This window comes from Triturus cristatus, chromosome 6 (assembly GCF_964204655.1).
Source record: "Triturus cristatus chromosome 6, aTriCri1.1, whole genome shotgun sequence".
NCBI classification, from domain to species: Eukaryota; Metazoa; Chordata; class Amphibia; order Caudata; family Salamandridae; genus Triturus; species Triturus cristatus.
In genome coordinates, this window is record NC_140589.1 from 146,864,450 (window position 1) to 146,888,149 (window position 23,700).

The 23,700-nt window shown below is 48.4% G+C and overlaps 1 protein-coding gene across 1 annotated transcript in view; it reads left to right on the plus strand.

Annotated features, from left to right (window-relative positions):
* The window catches only part of SPDYA (speedy/RINGO cell cycle regulator family member A), a 702,161-nt gene that overhangs the window by 572,063 nt on the left and 106,398 nt on the right, over positions 1-23,700 (plus strand). The window contains exon 5 of the mRNA XM_085610373.1: positions 14,567-14,738. Within this exon, the coding sequence (XP_085466499.1) occupies positions 14,567-14,738 (172 nt within the window). The remainder of the gene's footprint in view (positions 1-14,566; positions 14,739-23,700) is intronic.

The following is a 23,700-nucleotide window of genomic DNA, read 5'->3' on the forward strand; positions in this document are numbered from 1 at the left end:
TGGTCCAACCGGGAGAAGGACCCATGTCTAGCCGAAAAGAATGTGTATTGTCGTTGTGTGGGGTGATGCGTACGCCATATGTCACTGAGCCCCAACGAAGAGATGAAATCCCTCAACCCATACTCTCCCCCGGGACTCCGCCCCTCGCTCGATCGGTCTAAGTTAGCGTCCATTACAGCGTTGGTGTCCCCACCCAGCAGGAGGGTACCCCATGGGAGGCCAGTCAAGAAAGAACCCAGTCGTGTGTATGTTGAGGAGTGAAGTCCAGGCGGGACGTAGCAGGATCCCAGTACTATGGTTCGTCCCTTCCACCTGCCTGCCCCTGCGACCAAACACCCCAAGTCGTTTACCCAGGTGCCCGATATTATTAGGGCAGTGCGTTGCGGATTAAGATGCCCACACCTCTGGACCCCGACGTGAACCCCGAGTGGGCCACCATTTTATACCCAAGCCTTGCCTCGCAGGTGCGTCCCCTGAAGCAGGACGACATCCAGCGCGTGTCGTTTCAGATATTGGAGCACTAACATCCGCTTTATTTTGTTTCCCAGCCCATTGACGTTCCACGTCCAAACTGTAATACGTGTCTGATTACCCATCGTCGACATCTGGTCTACCACTGATTTGATCGCCAATGTCCCCCTGTGACCCCTCTGGGCTATTTCGGCCTATGAAAGAACTGTAATGGTCTTGAGCATAACTCACCCTTGAAACAAGACCTCCCCCCCTCTGTAACTCCCCACTCCCTGCGTGGTGGGTACCCAACCTCCCACCCTATGAACATGCAGAGCTTCTGTCGTCCCTTCTGCCCCATATCAAACCTGAAAAGGAAACATGGGCTTGCAGCCAGCAAAGAAGGCTATACATTAATGACGGACGTTACACCCTGCATGATAACCATTAACTAGTAGCCCCCGGTCAACCCCCCGGCCCCACCCCCCGCCCCAGCCGGCCGAGGTAAGTGCATGTCACAACCAGCTTGTCCAGTGCGCCCGGCATTTCCCCGTTGGGCAGCAACGCTCACCTACCACATCGCAGGCCCCAGGACCTTGATATACTGCCCTGTCCCCATTATCTGGGCCCACTAGGGGCACTGTCGCTGTTCTCTATACCGTGGGTGTCCTTTGGCATCGCCTCCCGTCTCGGCGTGGTCTCTCCAGGTCCGCGCTGGCTCCCACTCCTGCTCACCGACCGCCATCCCTCCAGCCAGTCACTGGCCTCCTCAGGCGACTCGAAAAAATAGGACTTGCTGCCATCTAGGATCTTGAGACGAGCAGGAAAGAGCATCATATACTTTACACCTTGCTCCCGGAGAGCTCTCTCCACACCTTCAAAGGACCGGCGGAGGCGCTGAACGTGGAGCGTGAAGTCAGGGAAGAAACGGGTGGTGGCGTTATCCAGCTGAAGATCCCCAGCCACCCTCGACGCCTGCAGAATGGCATCTCGGTCCCTATAGTTCAGGATCCGGGCGATGATTGTGCGTGGCGGGGCCCCTGGTTTAGGTTTGCTTCCAAGTGCTCGATGGGCCCGTTCAACGGAGAAAAAATTGGAGAGTCGTTTCGGTTTCAGGTGATTAAGGATTAAGTCCTCAACGAACCAGTCCGTGGATTACCCCTCCATTCCTTCCGGAACTCCCACTATGCGGATGTTGTTCCGCCGTGCTCGACCTTCCTGGTCCTCCAGCCGGGCCTGAATGTCGGACTGATTTCTCGTTAAAGCGGCCACTTGGTCTTTCAGTCTCTTCGTTTTAGATTGAAGACTGCCTATCCCGGTTTCCGCCGCCGTGACCTTTTCGGACATCTTACGAAAGTCGGCCCGCAGGAGGTTGACCTCCTCCGTCACGGAGTCCAGGTTAGGTTCCAAGGTGCCCCGCAGGTCTCTGATCGCGCCCATGATGTCCCTGAGCGACGGGTCTGGGTCGCCGTCTACTGGTTCCCTTTGAGGACTGCCACCGGGGGTTCCATGCTCCCTACCCACGGCCACCGTGTATTGATCAATATGATTAGACTGGCCTTGCCCAGGCGGTCTCGTGCGGCCCATACTGGAACGGTCTGCCGCTCCGGTGCGCGGTCGTGGGTGTCACACAAGCCCCTCTCATACGCCCGAGAATGGGGCCCGAATCAGTCAGTGGCTGCGCACTCCGGAAATTTCTACCACTGCAGGCCCACTCGGACCCACCCAAGGCCGCAGGGGGCCCTCGCCACCACTCCAGCCGCCTCGCACCTGTTGTCTCGTGCTCCAGTTCTGGAAGGTGCCCGGCCGGGGGCCCTCTCACTGCGGGGTCCAACCTGTCGTGCTCTATCTCGCCCGAGCCACTGCCCTCAGTCCATGCCCCGGATCCAGGGGACTCGGGGAAGCCGCCAGGTCCACCACTCTAACCACCGCTCGCCATCCGACCTGCTCTCACAGCCCTCGGGTGCAGACTCCCCAGGGATCTCGCCCTTATGTAGCCTTCAGAGCTAGGCTCCCCCGCTGCCACGGGGGGAGTCACTGGTGTCTGGTATGCAGGCTCCCTCTACCGCCGTCTTGCACGGAAGATGCACATTAACCAGGGGAGGGGGGCTGTCCCGCAACTCCGAGGCCGGCCGGGCGCCACCAAACAGCCCTCCGCCAGGACCACGTGTCCTCCGCTGTCCGCCGCCGCCGCTGTACGCCCCGCGGGAGGCCCGGGGACGCCTGCTGCACTGCCCGCTATTGCCGGAGCTTTAACTGGCGGGCGCCATCTTGATGTGGCGCGTGGCCGACCGGGCCGCGACAGTCAAGCGCCGAGGAGCCCCCTGGTGCCGCTTTGAAACCGCAGCGGGTCCCGCCGCCTCCCGCCGGCTTCCGATGCCACTGGGACCCACTTGCGGTCAGAATGATGTCGGATTTCAGGCGTTTACAGGCTGGCTGCTAGCGCAGCTCTCTTAGTGCGCGGCCATCTTCGGTGGTCGCAAGCCACACCCCCCATACACATTATATTGAAAATAAATCACACAAGTTTGTAAATCATTGCACCGGATGTATTACATAAGACAGTGAGGGTTACTGGGTGTAGGAGTCACATATCCTCCTTCGTAGCACGCTATGCTATACTAGAAGGATTACAATGCAACTGTGTGTAACAATAGGATCTCTGAGTTCAAAGCAGTAACCCACTTACTTACCTAGCTACATAAAATAAAATCTGTCATCTGCATGTTACATGATGTGCTTTGCAGGAGGTGCATTAACCCTGTATGTCACTTTAAGTCAAAACTAGGACTAGACGAAAACCGATCTTTCCATCAAATGTGTTAACTACCAGGCAGCTAAACCAATCACATCTACATGGAAATGTGCTGCACAAGGAATATTACGCCTGGTTAGGCTAGCAGCAGAGTACGTTTGTCAATCGTTGGTAAAGGAACCTGGCATGTGCAGTGATGTCACTTCCTGCAATGCCACGCACCCTGATGTCACTTCCTGTGATACTTCCTAACTTGGAGATTCCCCCAACTTATTTTTTAAGGACTTTTGCCCTGAGGGCAAGTGTAAGTAACTGTGGAGATGGTGATCTATGGGCCTTGCAGGGAGAGCGGCAAGGCCCGGTCTCATGGTCCTGGCACTCACCGTAGAGAAAGAGTGTCAGAGGTCATACACTTTGTGGTGTAGGGCGAGGTACCAGGAAGAGGTGCCGTGATATAGACGTTTCAGGATGATAGCAGCAGGCACCACTTGTTTCTGGCCGCAAGAGCACGGTTGAGGCATTGCATGCTGCTGTCCTAGTTAAGGGAAAGAGTTTGTGGACCAAGTAACTGAGCATTGTTCTATGGGGGCGTAAATGTGCACACACCCCATGATGATAGCTGGGGGCGGTATGATGGGTGTAGCGGGCGGCTCCTCAACACCACTGTAGTGCCATGGTGAAATAAAACAGAGGCATTATATACTTTAGAACTCTCTGTGTGCACTAAGTGCGGGTAGGGCCTTCCCCTTCTATTGCGGAAAAGGTGTGGCGCAGCGGCCAGGGTGGCTGAATCGGAGCGCAGAGCTCACGGTTCGATCCCGGTGGTAGCTCAACTCAGCACCATGTGACTCTCGCCAATAGCTCACTTAATCTCCCCGGCGGCCCCCAGAGCCTTGAGACCCTTAGGAGTAAGTAGTTTGTGCTTTACAAATGACAGATTTGTTTTTATTAACTCGCCCACGATCTCCAACGTGAGATCAGGGCAAACGTGCTTGTCAGTGTTACGGTACAGGGCATAACCCTGTGCCGTACTACATTGGGCTCACTTCTTGCTGGGCCGAGGCATAGTTGCCTATGCAGTCCCTGACATGGTCAGGTTGCCTGTAGATTTTACTCTTCACAGGCAGACTGTCACCAGTGTCCACCTCATGGGTGCACCAGTTTGTCTGACTTGGGGTCAGAGAGAACATATGTCTGTAGGATTGCAGAACTTGCCTGCAGTCCTGTTGCTGATGGACAGTGAGGCTGTCAGAAAAGACCACACCATCAACTGAGCCATCATCAGGGTTCTGAGTCAACAGGTCTGGGAGAGGGTCACTCTCTTCCTCCTGCCCCTCATCTTTAGCCATGAGTAAGCCCATGTCTGCCCTGTCAACATATGCCTTCAATCTGTTGACATGAAGCACCCTGTGGGGGCTTCTGGGAGTCCCAAGGTCCACCAAGTAGGTGACTTCTCCCTTTTTCTCAACAATAGTGTGGAGTCCAGACCATTTGTCTTGGAGTGCTGCTGGGGCCACTGGCTCCAACACCTACACTTTCTGCCCTGGCTGGTAAACAGTCAGTACAGCCTTTTGGTCATGCCAAGCTTTTTGGAGTTCTTGGCTTGCCTCAAGGTTTTTAGAAGCCTTCTTCATATACTCTGCCATCCTGCAGCGGAGACCAAGTACATAATCCACTATGTCAAGTTTGGGTTGTCTGAGAGGTCTCTCCCATCCTTCCCTTACTAAACATAGGGGTCCTCTTACAGGATGCCCAAACAAAAGCTCAAAAGGGCTGTAGCCAACCCCCTTTTGTGGGACCTCTCTGTAAGCAAACAGAAGGCAGGGTAAAAGGATGTCCCATCTTCGCCTAAGCTTGTCTGGTAAACCTTTTATCATCCCTTTTAGGGTCTTGTTGAACCTTTCAACAAGCCCATTGCACTGTGGGTGATAGGGTGTGGTGAACTTGTATTTCACACCACACTCCTTCCACATTGCAGTCAAATATCCTGACATGAAGTTGGCACCTCCGTCAGAAATGACCTCCTTTGGAAAGCCCACTCTGGAGAATACTCCAAGTAGGGCCCTTGCCACAACAGGAGCTGTTGTGGTCCTCAGGGGAATAGCTTCTGGATACCTGGTGGCATGGTCCACTATCACCAGTATGAATCTGTGCCCAGATGCTGCTTGTGGGTCCATTGGTCCTACAATATCTATGCCCACTCTTTCAAAGGGAACCCCCACCACAGGTAGTGGTATGAGGGGGGCCTTTGTGGTGCCACCTGATTTGCCACTGGCTTGGCAGGTGACACAGGAGCGACAAAACTCCTTGGTATCTTCTGACATATGGGGCCAGTGAAAGTGAGGGACAAGCCTGTCCCAAGTCTTGTTCTGGCCTAAGTGTCCTGCAAGGGGAATATCATGGGCCAAGGTAAGAAGGAAGCCTCTGAACTTCAGTGGTATGACCAACCTCCTGGATGCACCAGGCTTGGGGTCTCTAGCCTCTGAATACAGCAGCCCTTCATCCCAATACACTCTATGGGTACCTTGAGCATTCCCTGCAGCCTCAGCAGCAGCCTGCTGTCTGAGGGGTTCAAGAGAAGGGCAGTCTAATTATGCCTGCCTCAGATCTGCCCTTGAAGGTCCCCCTGTCCCAAGAAACTCAACCGGATCAGGTTCAAGTTCTTCTAGGACAGTTCCTTCAGGGCCCTCAGAATCATCCTCCTGTGAGGGCTGATCCAGTGCCTGAGGCAGGGGGGAAGGCACAGCCTTTACCCTACTGCTCTTTCTCTTGGTTTGTGACTGGTCCATAGTTTCAGGATCCAGCACTTGTTCAGTGGTGCACTTTTTGGCCCGTGACCTGGTCACAGCAAGGACATGTGCATCTATCCCTAGCATTTCTGCATGGGTCCTATACTCCACTTCAGACCAAACTGAAGTTTCAAGATCATTGCCCAGTAAACACTCCACAGGAAGGTCTGAACTAACAACAACTTTCTTGAGGCCAGTTACCCCTCCCCAGGAGAAGTTAACAATTGCCACACTATGGGAGGTAGTGGCATTGCTAGCGTTGGTCACTAGGTAGTTCTCACCTAGTATGATCTGTCCAGGGTCCACAAAGGCAGGTGTCACCATTGTGACACTAGCCCCAGTGTCCCTGTAGGCCTGAGCCATTCTTTGGTTGATAAAAGGAGTCTGTCTGTACTTGCCCAGGTTACTGGGACCTATAGTAGAGGACAAAGCTATGTCCCCATCACAGATCAGAACAGCCTGAGTAGGTATCCTGACTAGGCCAGAATCCTCCTCAGTCCCCAGGGTTAACCCTACTACACCCTTTTGCTGGGAACCACCACTTACAGCTGAACTAGGGGGTACAGTTGCCTTAGGGGCAATGGTGGCTGGGGGCTTATCCTTTTTGGTGCACTCACTAAACCAATGTGAGTTGGACTTACAATAGTTGCACCATGGTTTCTTTTGGCCATCTTTCTTTTTATCCTTTTTGGGACCACCCTCCCCCTGAGCCTTTTGGGGGCCTGGTGAAGACTTCTGGTCTTTTTGTTTCTGATCATTACCCTTCTGGTCTGCCTTTTTCTGATCACCGCCCTGGTTCTGGTTTTTCTGCTTAACTCTAGTCCTGACCCATCTATCTGCCTTCTTTCCCAATTCTTGGGGAGAAGTCAGATCAGAATCAATCAGGTGTTGATGCAGTAGTAGGTTTTGACAGTTGTTAAGGATTTGTTCTCTCATGATCAAATTATACAATCCTGTATAGTCCTTAACCTTACTTCCCACTAGCCAGCCTTCCAGAGCCTTAGTGGCACAATCTACAAAGTCAGTCCAGTCCTGAGTCTGTGTCTTCTGGGTATCTCTGAACAACAACCTGTATTGTTCAGTGGTTAGGCCAAACCCATCAATTAGAGCACTCTTCAGGACAGTGTAATTGTCTGCATCCTCATCACTAACTGTGAGGAGCTTGTCTCTACCTTTCTCAGAGAAGGAGAGCCACAAGATAGCTGCCCACTGACTTTGGGGTACCTGCTGTACTTTGCAAGCCCTCTCCAAAGCAGTTATCCATTTGTGGATGTCATCCCCACACTTGTAGGGAGGGACAATCTTGCTCAGGTTTCTATTATCATAGTGCCTGTCTCTATCCTTAGGGATATTGCTGCCACCAGTGGGTTCTAACCCACTTAACTTTTGTTCTCTAGCCAGAGCAAGCTTCTCCTTGGAAAGGGCAAGTTCTTCCCTCTCAATCCTTAGATTAGCTTCCCTCATTCTGGCTTCATGCTCTTTTCTCTGGGGGGGGGGGGGTAGGGGGGGGAAGTCATTCCCCTGTGAGAAGAGGCATTAGAGATGCTAGAGACATGGGAGTGGATGGATTCCCTTGAAGGGGATCTGTCTCTCCTGCTTCTCTGGTTAAGCCTACTTGGGGGTCCGTATGGGGGGACCCCATGCAAACTCCCATGTAAGCTTAGGTTAGCCTGGCTAAGTCTTCCTACTTGGCCCTGGCTGTCTACCTCCTCTTCTGAAGTCCCATCTGACTCATCTGTAGCGGGTAGACCCTCCCCTGTACCTAGGGTACCAGCCTGTGAGGCCCTAAGAGCATCATATTCCTCTAGGATCTGCACTAGCTGAAGGAGGGTAGGGTTTGCACCCTGTTTTAACTTTCTGGAGGTACACAATTGTCTCATCTCCTGAAAAGTTAGAGTATCATATCTAGAGGGGATCTTTCTCAGACCTGCCCCTCCTGAGAGAGAATCTCCTTGATCTCCTCCCAGAGACATGATCTAGTAAGGGTGTGGTGTGTGCACCTACCTACACTAGTTGTTTCTACTAAACCTCTCTAGTAGTTGTAGTCAGGGTGTGTTAGGCCCTTCAACCTACAACAACTAAGTCCAGTAGGACTTAAGTATTATAATCTATGTTATATGTACCTAAACAATATCTGTGTGATCTTTCAATTTAGTATCTTAAGATTACAATGGTATTACAACAGCAAGCTCAGATCCCACCGCTGCCACCAATGTGAGAAGTTGGCCTGATGTATGATGTCACTAGTTCTAGTGTACACCTTATATCAGTCCAAACAACCCTTATGGTGATTGGTTGTAAAGTCAACCTTATAGACCAGCTATCCTAGTGGTAGCATGGACAAGAGCAGTCTTAGGCTAAACTCTGAATGGCATGTGAAGCCAGCTGTGATACCATATATAATCCCTTGAATACCAAATGAAAGGACACAACAGATATATATATATAAAATAAAGTGTATTTAGTCTAGTCAAACCCTCAGCACTCTTTATGAGATTCGAGGTAAGTACAACACAGTCGTATTCAAGCATACATTAAGTCACACAGGTAAGTAATACAGTTAGGCCCTAGTGGCCACGCAAACCATATACTAAAGAAGTGGGGTAAGGACCACTGTCACGGAAATAGAATAGGCCTAGGCCTAGGGAATCGCTGGGGCTACACTACACGATCAACAGTTAGGAAGTGGGAGGCCCACGGGATTCAGGTGCAGAGTGGAAACACTCACGCGTAATGCGTAAAAGTCAATAGAATCACTAGCAGTTAGAAATAATCAGTTTTAGGACACTTCTGGAGTAACTAGAAAGTCGAGACTCGGAAACTAGACCCTAGGATAGTCAATACCCTTGTGAGCACCGAAGTACCCAAGTTACCTAGCCCACGGGCTGCGGGTGCATAGGTGTGAACTTGAATCGGGTTTCGTCGTGGACTTCTATGGATGCCTGAAGGAAAGTTGCTGACAGGCAGTCATTGAAGAGTGTCCGGTGGATCCCAAGGCTGGGATCAAGAAGAGAGGATACCTGCAAGCAGAAGGGACAGAGTCTGGCTCACAAGCCAGTGACCACGTGGAACCAGGAAGGAACCAGGCGATGTCGTGAAGATTGCAGGCGCAGAGGTGAAGCTTGTCGCAGCAGCCACGGGTACCAGGAGACGTCGAGGATGACCAGGACCAGGAGGCGAGCTGTCCCACGAAGGCTCTTGCTGTCGGTGGCGTCGAAGTCGAACTAGGACTCACCAAGCCTTGGCAAGCGGAACCCACGAAGAATGGAGGACTTGCTTCTGGTGCAGACCAGGAAGGTCTGGGGTGCTTCTCTTTTGCAGAGAAGCGGGAGCCAGTCTGGAGGAGCCAAACCAGCAGTGAAGATTAAAAGGTGTGTCGTCGCAAAGGCCGCTAGCCAACGGGCAAGCAACCGGACAGACGCGGCAAGCAGGAAAATGCAGAAGGGCCCCACGCAGGACTCGTGGAGTGTGGGGGGCTGATCTTTGGTGCAGATGGTGCTTGGGGTTAGGGCTTCTCAATCCCCGGTGCACAACTTCAAGGGTACCTCAGAAGCTGCGCTGGAAGATACTCGCCACTTTTCCCAGGTAGCCGGTCCCACGTCTCTCGTCGCCTCCACGGATCTCAGCTCGGCTGTGGATGTGGATCAGGGTCGGAGAAGTCTGGAAGTCAAGGCTCTGGTCGGGCTCTGCAGTCGGTCCCTCGTAGAACCTCAGCAAAGCAAAGGGTAAGTCTCTTGATGGTGCCTGTTTGCACAGGGTAGCCACTCCTTGGCCACAAGGGAGATTCTTCAGTCTTCTTCTTTCGCTGAATGTCGAAGGTCCAGAGTTTCTGTTCAAGTTGCAGGTTCAGGATAATCTAATCTCCTGGGGCCCAGCTACCACTCTTATACTAATCTGGGGGGCTGGGTTGCCTGCTAGGTCACGCCTTATGGGTGGGACCTGGGAGGGGGGTGGTTACACCCCCTTCCCTTTGTCCAGTTTCGCGCCAGGACTGGGGCTGGTGTGCCCCAGCACCGGTTTGAACTGGACTATGCATGGGACACCTTGTGTGCCCCAGGCAGTGTCTCGTTTCATTCATTCCTCCCTGCCCCAATACACTAAGGACTGTCTGGGGTGGTGCTCGCACCTCCCAAGGCAGGAAACCTATTGTCCAAGCCTCCCGTGCCGGGATCACTCCCAGCAGCAGGAGGTCAGACTTGTGTCGTGGCAGCAGCATCCATTTTGTGATGCTGGGGCTCTGGTTAACTTTAACCGGGTAAGTAGGTTTCAACATGTCTTCTCCCTCTAGAAGGGAGGGATAATATCCTCATCCCCAGAAATGGGATGGGGGTATTATTCCAAAGTGTTAGACACCTTACACGACATGTTTTGATAAAGCCAAACCATAGTTACCATAACCGTTTAAGATTATAAGGCACTTTAAGAGTATATGGTAGGCTATATCATAGAACAGCTATAAGGACATGGTTCCGAAAGCTGCAGACAGGCTCAGCTCATGCTAGAGCACCATCTCACATGTTACCAAGCACTCTGCCTCCAGGATTGTTAAGGCCTGCCATAGAAGTGGCTGATAGGTACACATGTGTCTATATATAAGGTAGGTATAGGAATACTATACCTAAGCAAGGGGTGATTACACGACCTTGCCCCAGCTGAGTGATCAGCCAGTTGTGTCATAATGGAAGGCCAGGCCAGGGGTGGCATAATACATGCTGCAGCCCCTGGTAGGCCTAGGATACACCTGTGCCCTGGGTACCTAAGGTACACTATACAGGGGCCAATAAGGTGATCCTATCCAAATGGGGTATGCACCTAAAGTACATAGTATTAATTTAGAGAGAGAACAGCAGGGCTGTGGGTCTGATCAGCAGGCCCACAGCCACATCTAAGTCGAAAACCAGTAAAGCAAAAGCAAAAAGTGGGGGTGAACATAGAAAGCAGACCCTACTCTCCCACACCTAGCTGCCAAGGTTTCAATTGCTATGAGTGACATTTTCATAATTTCAGTGTAATTATGAGTGACATTTCAAGACTATGACACTTTCTCACGAACAAAATCAAGCAATGAAGACGAGGGAAATATAAATATCAGAAATTACACTCATTTGAGCAACAAGAAACTCTAAGAAATTCTTAAAACTGCTGCAAATCAAGCACCAGAAGTGGTAGGGCACTAATGTGGTGCCCTTGTAACTAGATCATACCGTTAAATAAATGTGTAACCAATACAGCCCCTCTGTCACAGAGTTACAAGACACCACTGGCACTGACTAGGCATCTCTGCTGACTTAACTTCGCTGGTGCTGAAAGTAATTAGACTGCCACCAGTGTGGTGGCGTAGCGCTATTTATAATTTAAAGCACATTTTGAAGCAGTGAGAGATAGGTACCTCACTGAGACACTACTTACTTTGTGAGGAGACTTTCGAGGATCGAAGCCACTTCTACCTATGACAGCAAAGCTTTGGCAGGTAGGTAATTAGTCAGGAGCCAATACAACTACTTTATAAATTGGCCAGATTCCCTAGCAGAAAAGGTGCTTTCTCAGAGCTCTACAAGAAAAACGCTTCATTCCTTCACGTTTCGTATGGTGCCACCGTAACCCAGCTGGTGGTGGCACTGCATAAACAGTCCCCACAGGTGGCACGAGATTCCACACACTCTATGCGTACATGATTTCAGAGATGGCATGAACGTAGGTTCAAAAGTCCTCGTCAACAAATGGTAAGGAGAATCGGTACACACAGATGAAGGCAACATAGTTTATTCTCAATTGAAGGCAAGCATCTTCTTAACTACATCTAATGAGGCAAGGAATCCTTCTCAGCTCCCAACTACCATGCTTAAAGCCCCTCTTCGCCAGCATGCCATGTCGAGAAGGCAGTAGAAGCTTCTGCTGGGGACTGGCAGAATAAAAGATTAGAAGCTGAGCGTCGAAGCGCTAGACAGTCAAATGGTATAACATTATAAACAATGTGTTCTTACCAACTGCCATACTAGTTTCCATGGCGAGACAGTGTGCTCTCCTACTCTGCTCTGACTTGCACATCGCAGGTGCCCCTTCCCCACTTCCTAGACAGTGCCCTTACAGAGAGGCTGGGTGTACGGTGTGCACTGTAGGGAAGAGCTGACCTACTGAGCAACCTCACCCCTCAAGCCAGGCATTGCACAGTAACAAAGGGATTTTTAAAACCAAGATGAATTCTAGCTATGGAGTTGGCCCTAAGCGCTCATTCATTTAATCACTCATTTATGCTTTAAAATGTTCCTGTGTCTCCTCATACAAGAACACATTCCATACTGTCCTCTCCATGAACACACTAGAGCAATGCACTATATAGCCACGCACTGCACTCACTCTCCAAACCCTCTTCAAGCCCCTGAAACCCTAGAATGAGAACTGACAATAGTCTGCACTCTTCATCCTTTCTCACCCATAGATACAGTACACTATACTGAACACTTTCCCCTACACTCACCATCCCTCTTACTCGTTTACTCTGTGCCAACAGCCTGAAACAGTTGAGAGGAACATGTAAGGGGTCTGCACCTTGCAACCTGCCACGAGCCTTAAATGCACCCACATATGAGCAAATTCCCTCTTCAATCCAAGAGCTTAGGGGCTCCAGTGGAGCAGTCACCTGGGCTACCTAGGGTGAGGCAGCATTACAGCAGGGTAGCCTAGTCCAGTTAAAAGGAAAGTGTAAATTCAGCATTCTAAGGAGTGACACCTCTGCCCTTCCAGAAGGCATAGCACCTAAGGAAAAGAAGGGGAGTGTACCATTAACTCCAGGTCTAACTCCCATCATCTTCTACTTGAACCTGTAGGCCCCTCAGGTAAATGTATCAATCAGGAAGAGGTCTAAAAGCAGTCAATGGGACTTGGGGAGGAGATATTACCTCTTATACTCCTCTAGGATTCTCCTGGTCAAATATCCCTCTATTAACCTACCTTTAACTTTATTCCTCTTTCTGACCTAATATGTCAGCATACAAACAGAAACTCATTCAGTACCTCACTGATGCCCACACAAACATTCAGACACAGTCACCCATATTAATTGTATTTCTCTTTTGCTTTTGTCTTGCTGCCCATCTTTCACCCAGATTAAGAAATGCTCAGTGCCATACCAAAGGTTGAAGACACTATAGAAATGCGGAAACATGACTAACTGTAGAGAAATAACATTTATCGTGCGTTGGTTCCACGTCAGGTTTTCTTATCTTGAAAATACAATGGTCTGATGGAGAGCAGCCCATGCCTTAATATTCACTTATTCAATGTGCATTAATGTACTAGCATAGGATTGCTGTGAAGATTGCACTCCCTTTCCTTGTGCTTCTATTTTTTGTGGTTCTCCAGGAGGACAACGAGGACGGACTATTCACCCTTAGAAGACACCACCCAACATCACGCTAATCTATCATATCGACTCTTGTTTTGGATAATTATTTTTTCTCCTACAAATCTCACTGTCCAAACCAAAATCTGTCACTAACCCCAACAATCAGCCTTTATCACACACAGCCAGCACAACAAATAGTCTTTCTTTGGAAATCCATCATCAATCTATACCGAACAATAACACCATGTGCCGTTGTTCTAGTCTCACCTTCAGATGGTCATACTCGGACAGCGCGTGGTAGCCAGAACCAGCATGCATACAGCAGGGCAGCAACCTCAACTCTAGAATAAACATAAGACACCCTCACGTGCACAACATTGCATTATAAGACGTAATTAAGATGTGACATATATATGAAAAGCACTATTCTGTGGCCAAGTAATGGACAGTTAATCTTCCCAGTCGAGAATAAAATGCTAAGCCATTCAACACACCCGCCAATACACATAAAAAACCACGAGATCAAACGCATTTTAATTTCAGGCTAACACAAGCAATTTCAAAATATAAAGTTGCAAACACTACTTCTACTAATCACAGAAACAAGCAGCTGGAAAACCAAACACTATCAAAGGATCATCTCTGTATTCTGATTGATGGCTCTCCTATATCCGCACCAAAGGCACCCAGATAGTGAATGTGCTATAATCCCATAACAATGGTGGTTACACAAATGTGAATAACATGAGATAACATATCATTGTGTGGGTTGAGGGGCAATCTTCAGGCACAGGCCTATATATACACACATCTGCTGACTTCTCACTAACTGCCCCACTCATGGCACCGAAAGTGAAAGAAAGGTAGAGAAATTGTATTGTGTAAATTTAGGACATCACCATAGTCACTCCACAATGTTTCAGACTTTTATATTTATTTGGAATAGTCCTGACAAATTCCTAATGGAGATAAGAACTAAGGAAAGGATACTAAGGAATTAAGGAACGAACTAAGGGAAGAGCACTGTTGGTAAACGTTAGGGTATCAGTGTGGGCAAGTGGCAAATCAGGGTTGTACAATCTACTTAAGGGATGTACTGAGTTCCTGCCAATTGCAATAGTAGGATACTGCAAAATGAGTTAAGTGTATTTTGTTTTGATTCACCTACAGATGTCTTGTGAATTACTTGATCATACTAAAGATTCCCTCTTATATCTTTTGTTACAGGTACCTAGCAAACACAGTTGAAGAAGATGAAGAGGAGTCCAAGTATGAAATATTTCCATGGGCTTTAGGAAAAAATTGGAGGAAATCATTTCCCAGTTTTTTAAAGCTGAAGGACCAACTTTGGGCCAGAATTGATTATAGGGCTGCGGTCAGCAGGCGTTGCTGTGAAGAGGTACCATTACCCTTTTCACCTTTCTTTGTGTATCATCAAATGTAACATTTTGTGTGGTAAGTGTACATTTTTATGGGCTTTGATGCCATCTTTATACCTCTCTGTTATGCATGTAATGTAAGAATCGTTTACAGTTCTCCCATACTGGATGTTTCCTAGAATCACATTTTTTAATCTTTCCTGTCGTTGAAGTGGGAGCCTCCGGTAGATACTGAGCAATATAGAAAATAATTTCCATTAGAGACAGCTGCAAAACAGTACATATATTTAGTAGCTATTCAACCTCAGTTCAAAAGATCAGAACTTCAACCAATGAACTCCACTTCTTTCCTTCCAGAGTCATACCTCCCAGATTTTCACTACATGCTTCAGTGAACTCTCCTCAGTTTGCTACAGGCTGTGCTTTTTCTCCACCTCTGGGATTTTTCTGGATTTATCAACCACTTTGGCAACTCTTTTGTCTCTGGGTTGTTTGGACCAGATCTAGTCTATTTTTCTGGAATGTTAACTTTTCCCACGTAAAGCACTGGTCAGGCCCTGAGGAACTTGTGGGAAAAGACCATCTCCAAACAGAGGACCCGCACAACAAGTTCATTTATGCCTCTACCCTAAGCATAAACATCAGGACTGCAAATTCTGCAGAATATTCTCCACAAAAACGCTCCAGGATTGTGAGATCAGGGTATTATACTGTTCAAGAGGGAGGAAGTTCCCTGCTCTTGAGACGAATGAGTCAGAAATGTTCCTTCCACCACTTCCAGGAAGTGTGTTGAGTGTTAGGAATTATTTTACCTGTAATGCTTATGTTCTTTTCTGGAACTTGTTTACCGTCAAGTGCCCAACATTCTCTTCTGGCAGTCGCTGCCTGGGTGAGGTGCTCGTGTCACTCTTGGTCTTGCAAGTAAACACCATGAGCATCTTGTGTGATCAGCTTTTGAGTGTCGACAAGCTGATATTATTCTATCGCACCTCTACCAAATCCACTGCTTTGACTTTCTAGATGCTCATAATCCCCATGGTATTCCTGTATTGATCACATTGCTCTGTGTCAGTAGCCTTTCTGCCTGGGTGTGGAGTCACTTCTCAGGTCCAGAGACCAACGAGCTGTGTGCTACCCGAAGCACACCTCAGCTTTCCAGAGTCTTCGCACCAGACAATGCCTGAACCTAATATCCTACTGCACTAGTGTTTTGCCACATGGCGCGTGCCTATCAGGCACCATCTTGCATCTGCATGTTAACTGGCAACATTTCAAGCTTGTATTTTTGAGCCCGACATGCTGTTTTAAGTGTGCATTGTTTACTACAGATCACATTTACATCTATCAAAACAGTACATAGGAGGTGAGACTGCCGCATCATAAATTTACTCCTCACTTGACAATTCCCAGTTTGATAAAACATGCTCTGTTCTATTAAGCAAAGAACATTAAATATCCTCAAATGTATGCTACTTGATTTTGTTACTGCCTTAATAACATTGGCAGTGACAAATGCTTATAGTGATCTGAAGGTCGAGATCATTAGAGATCATTTAGGGGAGAAGACAAATAATTAAACAAAATCAGGGTAGTTTGTTGTCGACATAGGACCCGGATCTAGAGTTGGGTTTGAGTATAGCTCGAGGAATAGGACATTTCGAAGCTTACATGAGAGATATGTCTAATGTCTGACTTGTAAAGAAATCATGATCATCTGAGGAAGGAACCACAAGAGGGTAGGAACAAAATATGTTTTAGATATGGAAACAGATCTCCTTCAGGCAAAGCTAAACCTTGCCTAGGTTAGATTCAGACATCTTTCAAATGTGTTCGAGAAGGTAATTTTACTCATGTATGCAAATCTGGCATCACAGTCAAAAGACAGAATAGTACAGTGTCCAGATTGGAGAGTGAAGAAGTTGGCGTGGAAAGTAAGTGGTTAAGTGCTGGTAGTGGATGAGCCTGCCAGTCTGGATGTTGAGGTGGTAGGACAAGGAAACTATTATTTTGAAATATTTCCATCAATGGTCTTGAAGTGAGAGTCACTGCTGATTCTGGTTCACATTGGAGAGGAAATGTTTCAAAATGTTCACAGTATTATTTTAAGGGAATCAAGGTTTAAAATGTTTGGCAATGGGGGAAATAATATTAAAGTAAAAAGTGAGTTTTATACAGTTTTGGAATTCAATGGCAGTGTGGCTAGAGGTCCGGCTTACATAGTCAAATGTATTGGGCAAGTATGACCAAGGAAATTCAACATAATACTGGATCTCAATCATCTCGGCCAAGAAAGTGAAGTTGACCTGTGGGGTTTCCCAGGGTTCTTCCCTCTCGCCCCTTCTGTTTAACCTGTACATGCTACCTTTGATCTTTACACAAAAGAAGAGTTGTAACTTTCAACTATGCTGACGACCTCCAGCTGGTGTTCGAAATTGACTCTTCTAACACTTCTGTATTCAACTTTCAATCCACCATGAGCTCTATTCGCGAATGGATGTACGCTAACCAATTAAAACTTAACCCTGATAAAACTGAGCTGATTCTAACTGGAGGTACTGCCAACCCTTGGAACTCTAATTTCTGCCCCCCCTCCTAGGCAGTCCTCCACGCCCAGTAGAATCTGTAAAAAGTCTAGGGGTTATATTCAGCAACGATTTGTCTATTAAATCCCAGATCAGTGCGGTGGTCTCTTCCTGCTTCTTCCACCTACGCAGAATCCGTAAGATCTGCAGATTTCTGACTACAGAGGCCTTGACCTTAGTCACCTTGGCCTTGGTTATCTCTCGAATTGATTATGCCAAGTCACTTTATGTCGGCATCCCGGCATACCAACTTCACAGTTTGCAGCTGGTACAAAACCAAGCAGCCCGGCTCATTTTCCGTCAACACGAACATTTGATGAAGAGCCTCCACTGGCTTCTGATGGCTAAACGCTGTGCATGTAAGCTGGGCTGCACCATCTTCAAAGCCCTCGCCGGGAACGGCCCACCATTCATCTCGTCAAGGATCCATCGCGTCCCCTTTCGTGAACTGCACTCCTCCCATCTGAACCTGCTTACCACCCCCACTTTCAAACATAAAAAACACGGTGGCCTCAGATTTTCATTCCTGGCACCCCAATTTTGGAACTCTCTCCCTGCTGGACTGAGGTCAGTAACATCCTATGCCCAGTTCAGAACACTTCTCAAGACCTTGCTGTTCTCTAAGGTATACGAGTAAAGGTTCTGTTATTGTGTCACTGTCGCCCCTCCCGCTCTCAGCACCATGAAACCTCTTGGTGTAAGTGCGCTTAACAAGTATTTTTAACATAACATCCAGAGCAGGTAATATCCAAAACTAGGCTTTTAAGTCTGGCACGGATTAAGGTGTACTGAGTATTATGTCTCTTCTCTCTTTGGCATTACTTTGCTTGAGTTACATGCGTCAGTCAATCTAAAGCGAGTATGTGTGATTAACAGAAAGTATATTTAACCTATGTTATATTCGTCAATGTGATAATCAACGATTGCTTGAATATATTTACAGTATTTTATCTAAGTGCTGACTGTGCTGTTTTGCTTTATTTGTTTTTGATTTATGATCAGTTTTTAGAAGGTTGATAAGTAAATTTCTTATTTATCCAGTATTGGGGTATCTTTCATAGATTCACATGCCTGAATCATTCCCCGTCGCCGAGGCGGGAGTCCCCGGTAAATAAAAAGTAGTGCCAAAAATGTTAGTAGTAGTAGTAGGCCCAAAGAAAAGGCCTAAAGCCTATATCTTAGCAGCCTATCTACCTTTTTATGCAAAAGAACCAAGAATTTGGTAACAACCAATCAGATACCAGCACCCTTCTAGAACCCTCTCAGCAGAGCCAGTTCTCCTCAGATTTTCACCGCACGTCGTGTGGAAGGGAGTCTCCCTGAGTGCCTCTCAGTTTTCAACTTGCTTCAGCATGTCTGACAAGAAGGCCTTGTTTAAATCCTGCAGGACTTGCGCCAAGAAGAGGGTCCATGTTGATGATCAACATTTGGACTGCATCTACTGCCTCTACCTTAAACATGAGGCAAAAGATTGCAAGATTTGCCGCACCTTCCCTACCAAAACTCTTAGGGATAGGGAGGCGAGAGTGCTTTTGTGGCTTAAATCCTCTTCGACTGAGGAGGATGACAGAGCCTCTATTTCTAGCAAGAGAGCTAGATCGCATGACAGCTCTTCCAGTGAGGGGAAGAAGCGCCAGAAATCTCACCATTCTACTTCTGATTCTGTTCAGAGGAGTCCCATCATTTCCTCTGAATCAGCGCACTCTCCTCAGGATTCTGCGGTCAAGGCTAAGACACAAACTGTGAGTAAAAGCCTTTCAAAATCTCTGGCTTTCTCTCCATCTACGATTTCTGTCACCTCGTCTTCTCCTTCATTGACGGAAACCATCTCGACGACGGCCATTACCTCTCCTATTCTGCCAACGAGGATTACTATCTTCTCAAAAAAGCCAGTCGTCGAGGTGTCGTCGACTAAGTCCTCGTCGACGAAGCCAGCATCGACGATATCATCGACGAAGCTTTCATCGTCGAAAAGAGAAGCGTCGACGACGATCCCGCCAGCGAAAAGCCTGTCGACGTCGAGCCCGTCGATGAAGAGCTCGTCGACGAAGAGCTCGTTGACGAAGATCCCATCGACGAAGACCCCGTCGACGTCGAGCCCGTCGACGAAGGCTCTGTCGGTGAAGGGCCCGTCGACGAAGGCTCTGTCAGCGAAGGCTCCGTCGGCAAAGACCTCGTCGACGACGGCCTCGTCGACAAGTCCGTAGATGATAGCCCCGTCGACGACGACCTCGTCGGCGATGGACACTAAAAGCCTATTAACATCAAAGGAATCCATTTCTATTACAATGACTGGAGATTTACCTGTTCAGTCTTCGACATTTGCAATGGCACCCGCTCATTCCACTCCTATTTCCACCAGGAGTTTCCAACTAAAGACTTTTCAAAGGCAGGAATGTAGCTATATATCACCGCTTACTCCCTCACATCTCCTTGAGACATATGTGCAGGGTGAGGATGATGTTTTTGAGGATGACTATGAGGATGACGAGGACGAAGGGCCCTTTGGGATCGCTCGCCATCCTTCTGAATTGCACATCAAGTGTCATGATGACGAGGATGATGAGGAGGAGGACAATTATCAGGGGCATTACTATCAGGAAGACATTGTCGTTCCGCATCATAGACCTTACTACAGACAACCTCGTCAGAGCGAGATGTCGCATCTGCCTCCGACTCTGATTCAAGACCTGCAAGCCATGCTTGCAGATTATAAACCGTGTTTTCCACCGCAGCCAGTCATTCCACAGGTTCCGCGGACTGTGCCGCAGCCGGACCCATTGCCTTTGCCTGAAGATCGAGCCCCAACGCCTCAACTGCCTGATCCTCCACAGGACCCGCGTCAAGGTCAAGATTCAACCTCTGAGGAGGAATTTGTAGAGGGTGAGCTACCAGACCCAGCAGACCCTTGGGATTCTTATATAATCCCTATGCCTTCGTCACCCACCCCTCTACCATCTGATTCGCCCCCAGAAGATATAGGGGGGTTCCATAACCTTATGCAGCGCGCTGCGACCAGGTTCCACTTGCCGGTTACCATTGAACAGTCTGACTGTTTTCTTCATGATTTTAAAGAGGAGTCAAGAAAGGTCACAAGAGCTATCCATATCATTGACTACATTTGGAAGGAAGGAGTCAAAATTATGAAAACCCCAGCATCAGTGCCAGCGGTGCATCCACGGATTGACAAGAAATACCGTGCTCCTGCCAACAGTCCTTCCTGTCTATTTGGCCATCCTCGGCCAGATTCGGTTATTTCACAGGCAGCCCAACAAAAATCTAAGAATCCGGCAGCACCTATCACTACACCACCGGATAGGGAAGGGCGACGCCTGGACTTAATTGGCAAGAAATTTTCAACGATGGCAGCTGCATCCATCAGGGCAGCCAACTCCTTGGCGATAATAGGCCGTTATGACCGCCAGATATGCTCAGAAATGGTAAGCTTTATTGACCTCATCCCAGAGGACAACAGACAAGACGCTCGGAAGGATTTGTTGGAGGGTGAGCGTGCAGCATCAGAGACTATCGACTGCGCTCTGGATATTGTAAATACTAATTTTCGCCAGTTGACTGGGGCAGCTGTTCTCAGACGCCAGGTTTGGCTTAAAGCCACCACGTTCAGACCAGCAGTCCAAACGAAAATATTGGATATGGCCTATGATGGCGAATCGTTGTTTGGAAAGCATATAGATGACGCACTCCAAGCAATAAAGACCGATACTGATACAGCAAGATCATTGGGCTCCTTGCAGTACAAACGAGGTACCTTCAGAGGAGCAAGAGGCCGTGGATTTTCATCCAGAGGAGGTTATCACACCCAACAGAATAGGTACCAGCCTCAATATCGACAATCCTATCAATCTTCCTACAGACAAACCAACACGTCTGGTTTCTCTCGTCAAGGCGGACGAAAAAGATAGCAGAATCAGGGAAGAGACACCACAAGGAAGCAATGATTTCTGCAGGGCGCCTTCCACTCCTTTTCCCCTCCCTGTGGGTGCGAAAATTTCAACTTTTGTGAGCAAATGGCAAGAAATTACGTCAGACCAGTGGGCTCTGGATCTGGTTCACAACGGTCATACCTTAGAGTTTGTCACCAAGCCACCCAACACACCACCCAAGGGACCCCCTTGTCTTCACTTACTGTTCAAAGAAGCTTTAACGATGCTCCTCAAGAACGCAATCGAGAAGGTTCCTGCACTTCAAAAGGGGACGGGTTTCTATGCCCACTTTTTTCTCATCAAGAAGAAATCAGGGGAGTGGCATCCAATCTTAGACCTTCGCAATCTGAACAGATTCCTCAAGAAGCAGGGATTTTGCATGGTCACTCTGGCAGAAATTCTAGGTTGCCTCAACTAGGGAGATTTACTAGCTTCTTTGGATATGGAAGACGCTTACTTTCACATCCCAATACATCCAAAGCATCGCAAATATCTTCGCTTCACAGTGGCTGACGCCTATTACCAGTTCAAAGTGCTCCCGTTTGGATTAAAATCTGCCCCAAGGATATTAACGAAGTGCCTAGCTCCAGTGGCAGCAGCGTTACGATCCCAAGGAATCCAAGTTTTCCCGTATTTAGACGACTGGTTGATAAAAGGTCCTTCGAGAAAGCTCAGTCAAGACTGCCGTGACAACATCTCTTCGTCTATTCCACTCTCTGGGGCTTACGGTCAACAGGAGCAAATCTCAATTACACCCAAGGCAGATCCTTCCTTTTCTGGGAGCTCTGCTAGATACCGTCCGCTGCAAGGCATTCTTATCTCACGAACGGCAGGTTCGTCTTCAAAAATTAGCAATCCTGATTTCCAAAAGAAGGTCAGTTTCTGTCCGGATGTTCGCGTCGCTCCGAGGGATGTGCTCCTCTGCAATACACCTCGTCCCTCTGGCACGGCTCCGGATGCGACCCTTGCAGGAGGAGTTACACCTTCAGTGGCAGCAGGCGATGGGTTCCTTCGACGACATCCTCAGAGTCACTTCAAGCATGAAGAGGGCTCTACGTTGGTGGTCCAACATACCCAACTTAGCAGAAGGGCTCACTTTCATACAGAAGATTCCAGACTTTGTCCTCACTACGGATGCTTCCATGGAAGGATGGGGAGGTCAGCTCCAAGACTTACAGATACATGGGAAATGGTCTCCAGAGTACAAGAACAAGCACATTAACAGTCTGGAATTGCGAGCAATTTTCCTGTCTCTGCAAGCTTTCCTTCCAAGGATTGCAGGTTCTTCGGTTCTGGTTCAGACCGACAATACCACCAGCATGTTTTACATGAACAAGCAAGGAGGGACAAGATCACCAACTCTGTCCACAGAGGCTCAGGAGTTGTGGGAATGGGTCACACTCCACAACATAACCCTCAGAGCAGAACATGTCAGAGGTCTCTGCAAAACATTAGTGGACACGCTCAGCAGATCCCAATCAGATTGCCACGAATTGGAGCTAGAGCAAGCTCAAGTGCTCAGAGTATTTAGAGCTTGGGGCACACCACCACTGGATTTGTTTGCCACAAAAGAGAACAAGAAATGCCGCTTTTATGCCAGCAGACACTCTCAACAGGGGTCAAGGGGGAATGCCCTGTCCATGCGATGGTCAGGGATTTGTGCTTGTGCTTTTCCCCCAATACCTCTAATACCGAGGGTCATACGCAAAATGAAGTTGGAGGGCTGTCGTCTCATCTTGATTGCACCCAGATGGCCACGCCAATACTGGTTTCAGGCGCTTCTATTACTATCCCAGGACCAGCCGATCCGTCTTCTCCCGACGCCCACGCTGCTGTCAAGGAACAGAGGTCAGGTTCTCCACCCAGATCCTCAGTCCCTACATTTACACGCATGGCTCCTGACTTCTTAGAATTTAAGGACCTGGATATCCCTCAAGACTGTAGGGATATATTAACGAAATCACGAGCCCACAGCACGATAAAAACTTACCGTCTAAAATGGAAACGGTTTTGCTGTTGGTGTGAAGCAAACCAGGTGCACCCGGTGGACGCTCCTGCAGAACAGATCCTCCCTTATTTGTTACACCTGGCAAGATCTGGACTCTTTCCCTTCAGTCAAAGTCCATTTAGCTGCACTTTCCAGATTCAGAAAGGGTGCTCATGGCCCTTCTCTGTGTTTATCCTCTTTAATTAAGCAGTTTATGAAAGGACTTTTCCGGGAGTTTCCTCCGGTCAGACTTCACTTCCGCCACCGGAGTGGGAACTCAACACATCTTAATGCAATTAATGAAGCATCCATTCGAGCCTATCCACAAGGCTGATCAAAAATTCCTTACCTGGAAGGTTGCTTTACTTCTGGCTTTAACATCAGCTCGACGAGTGAGTGAAATTCAGGCGTTTACTGTAAAGGAACCTTTTCTACACTTCACTCAAGACTACGTGCACCTCCGAACTAA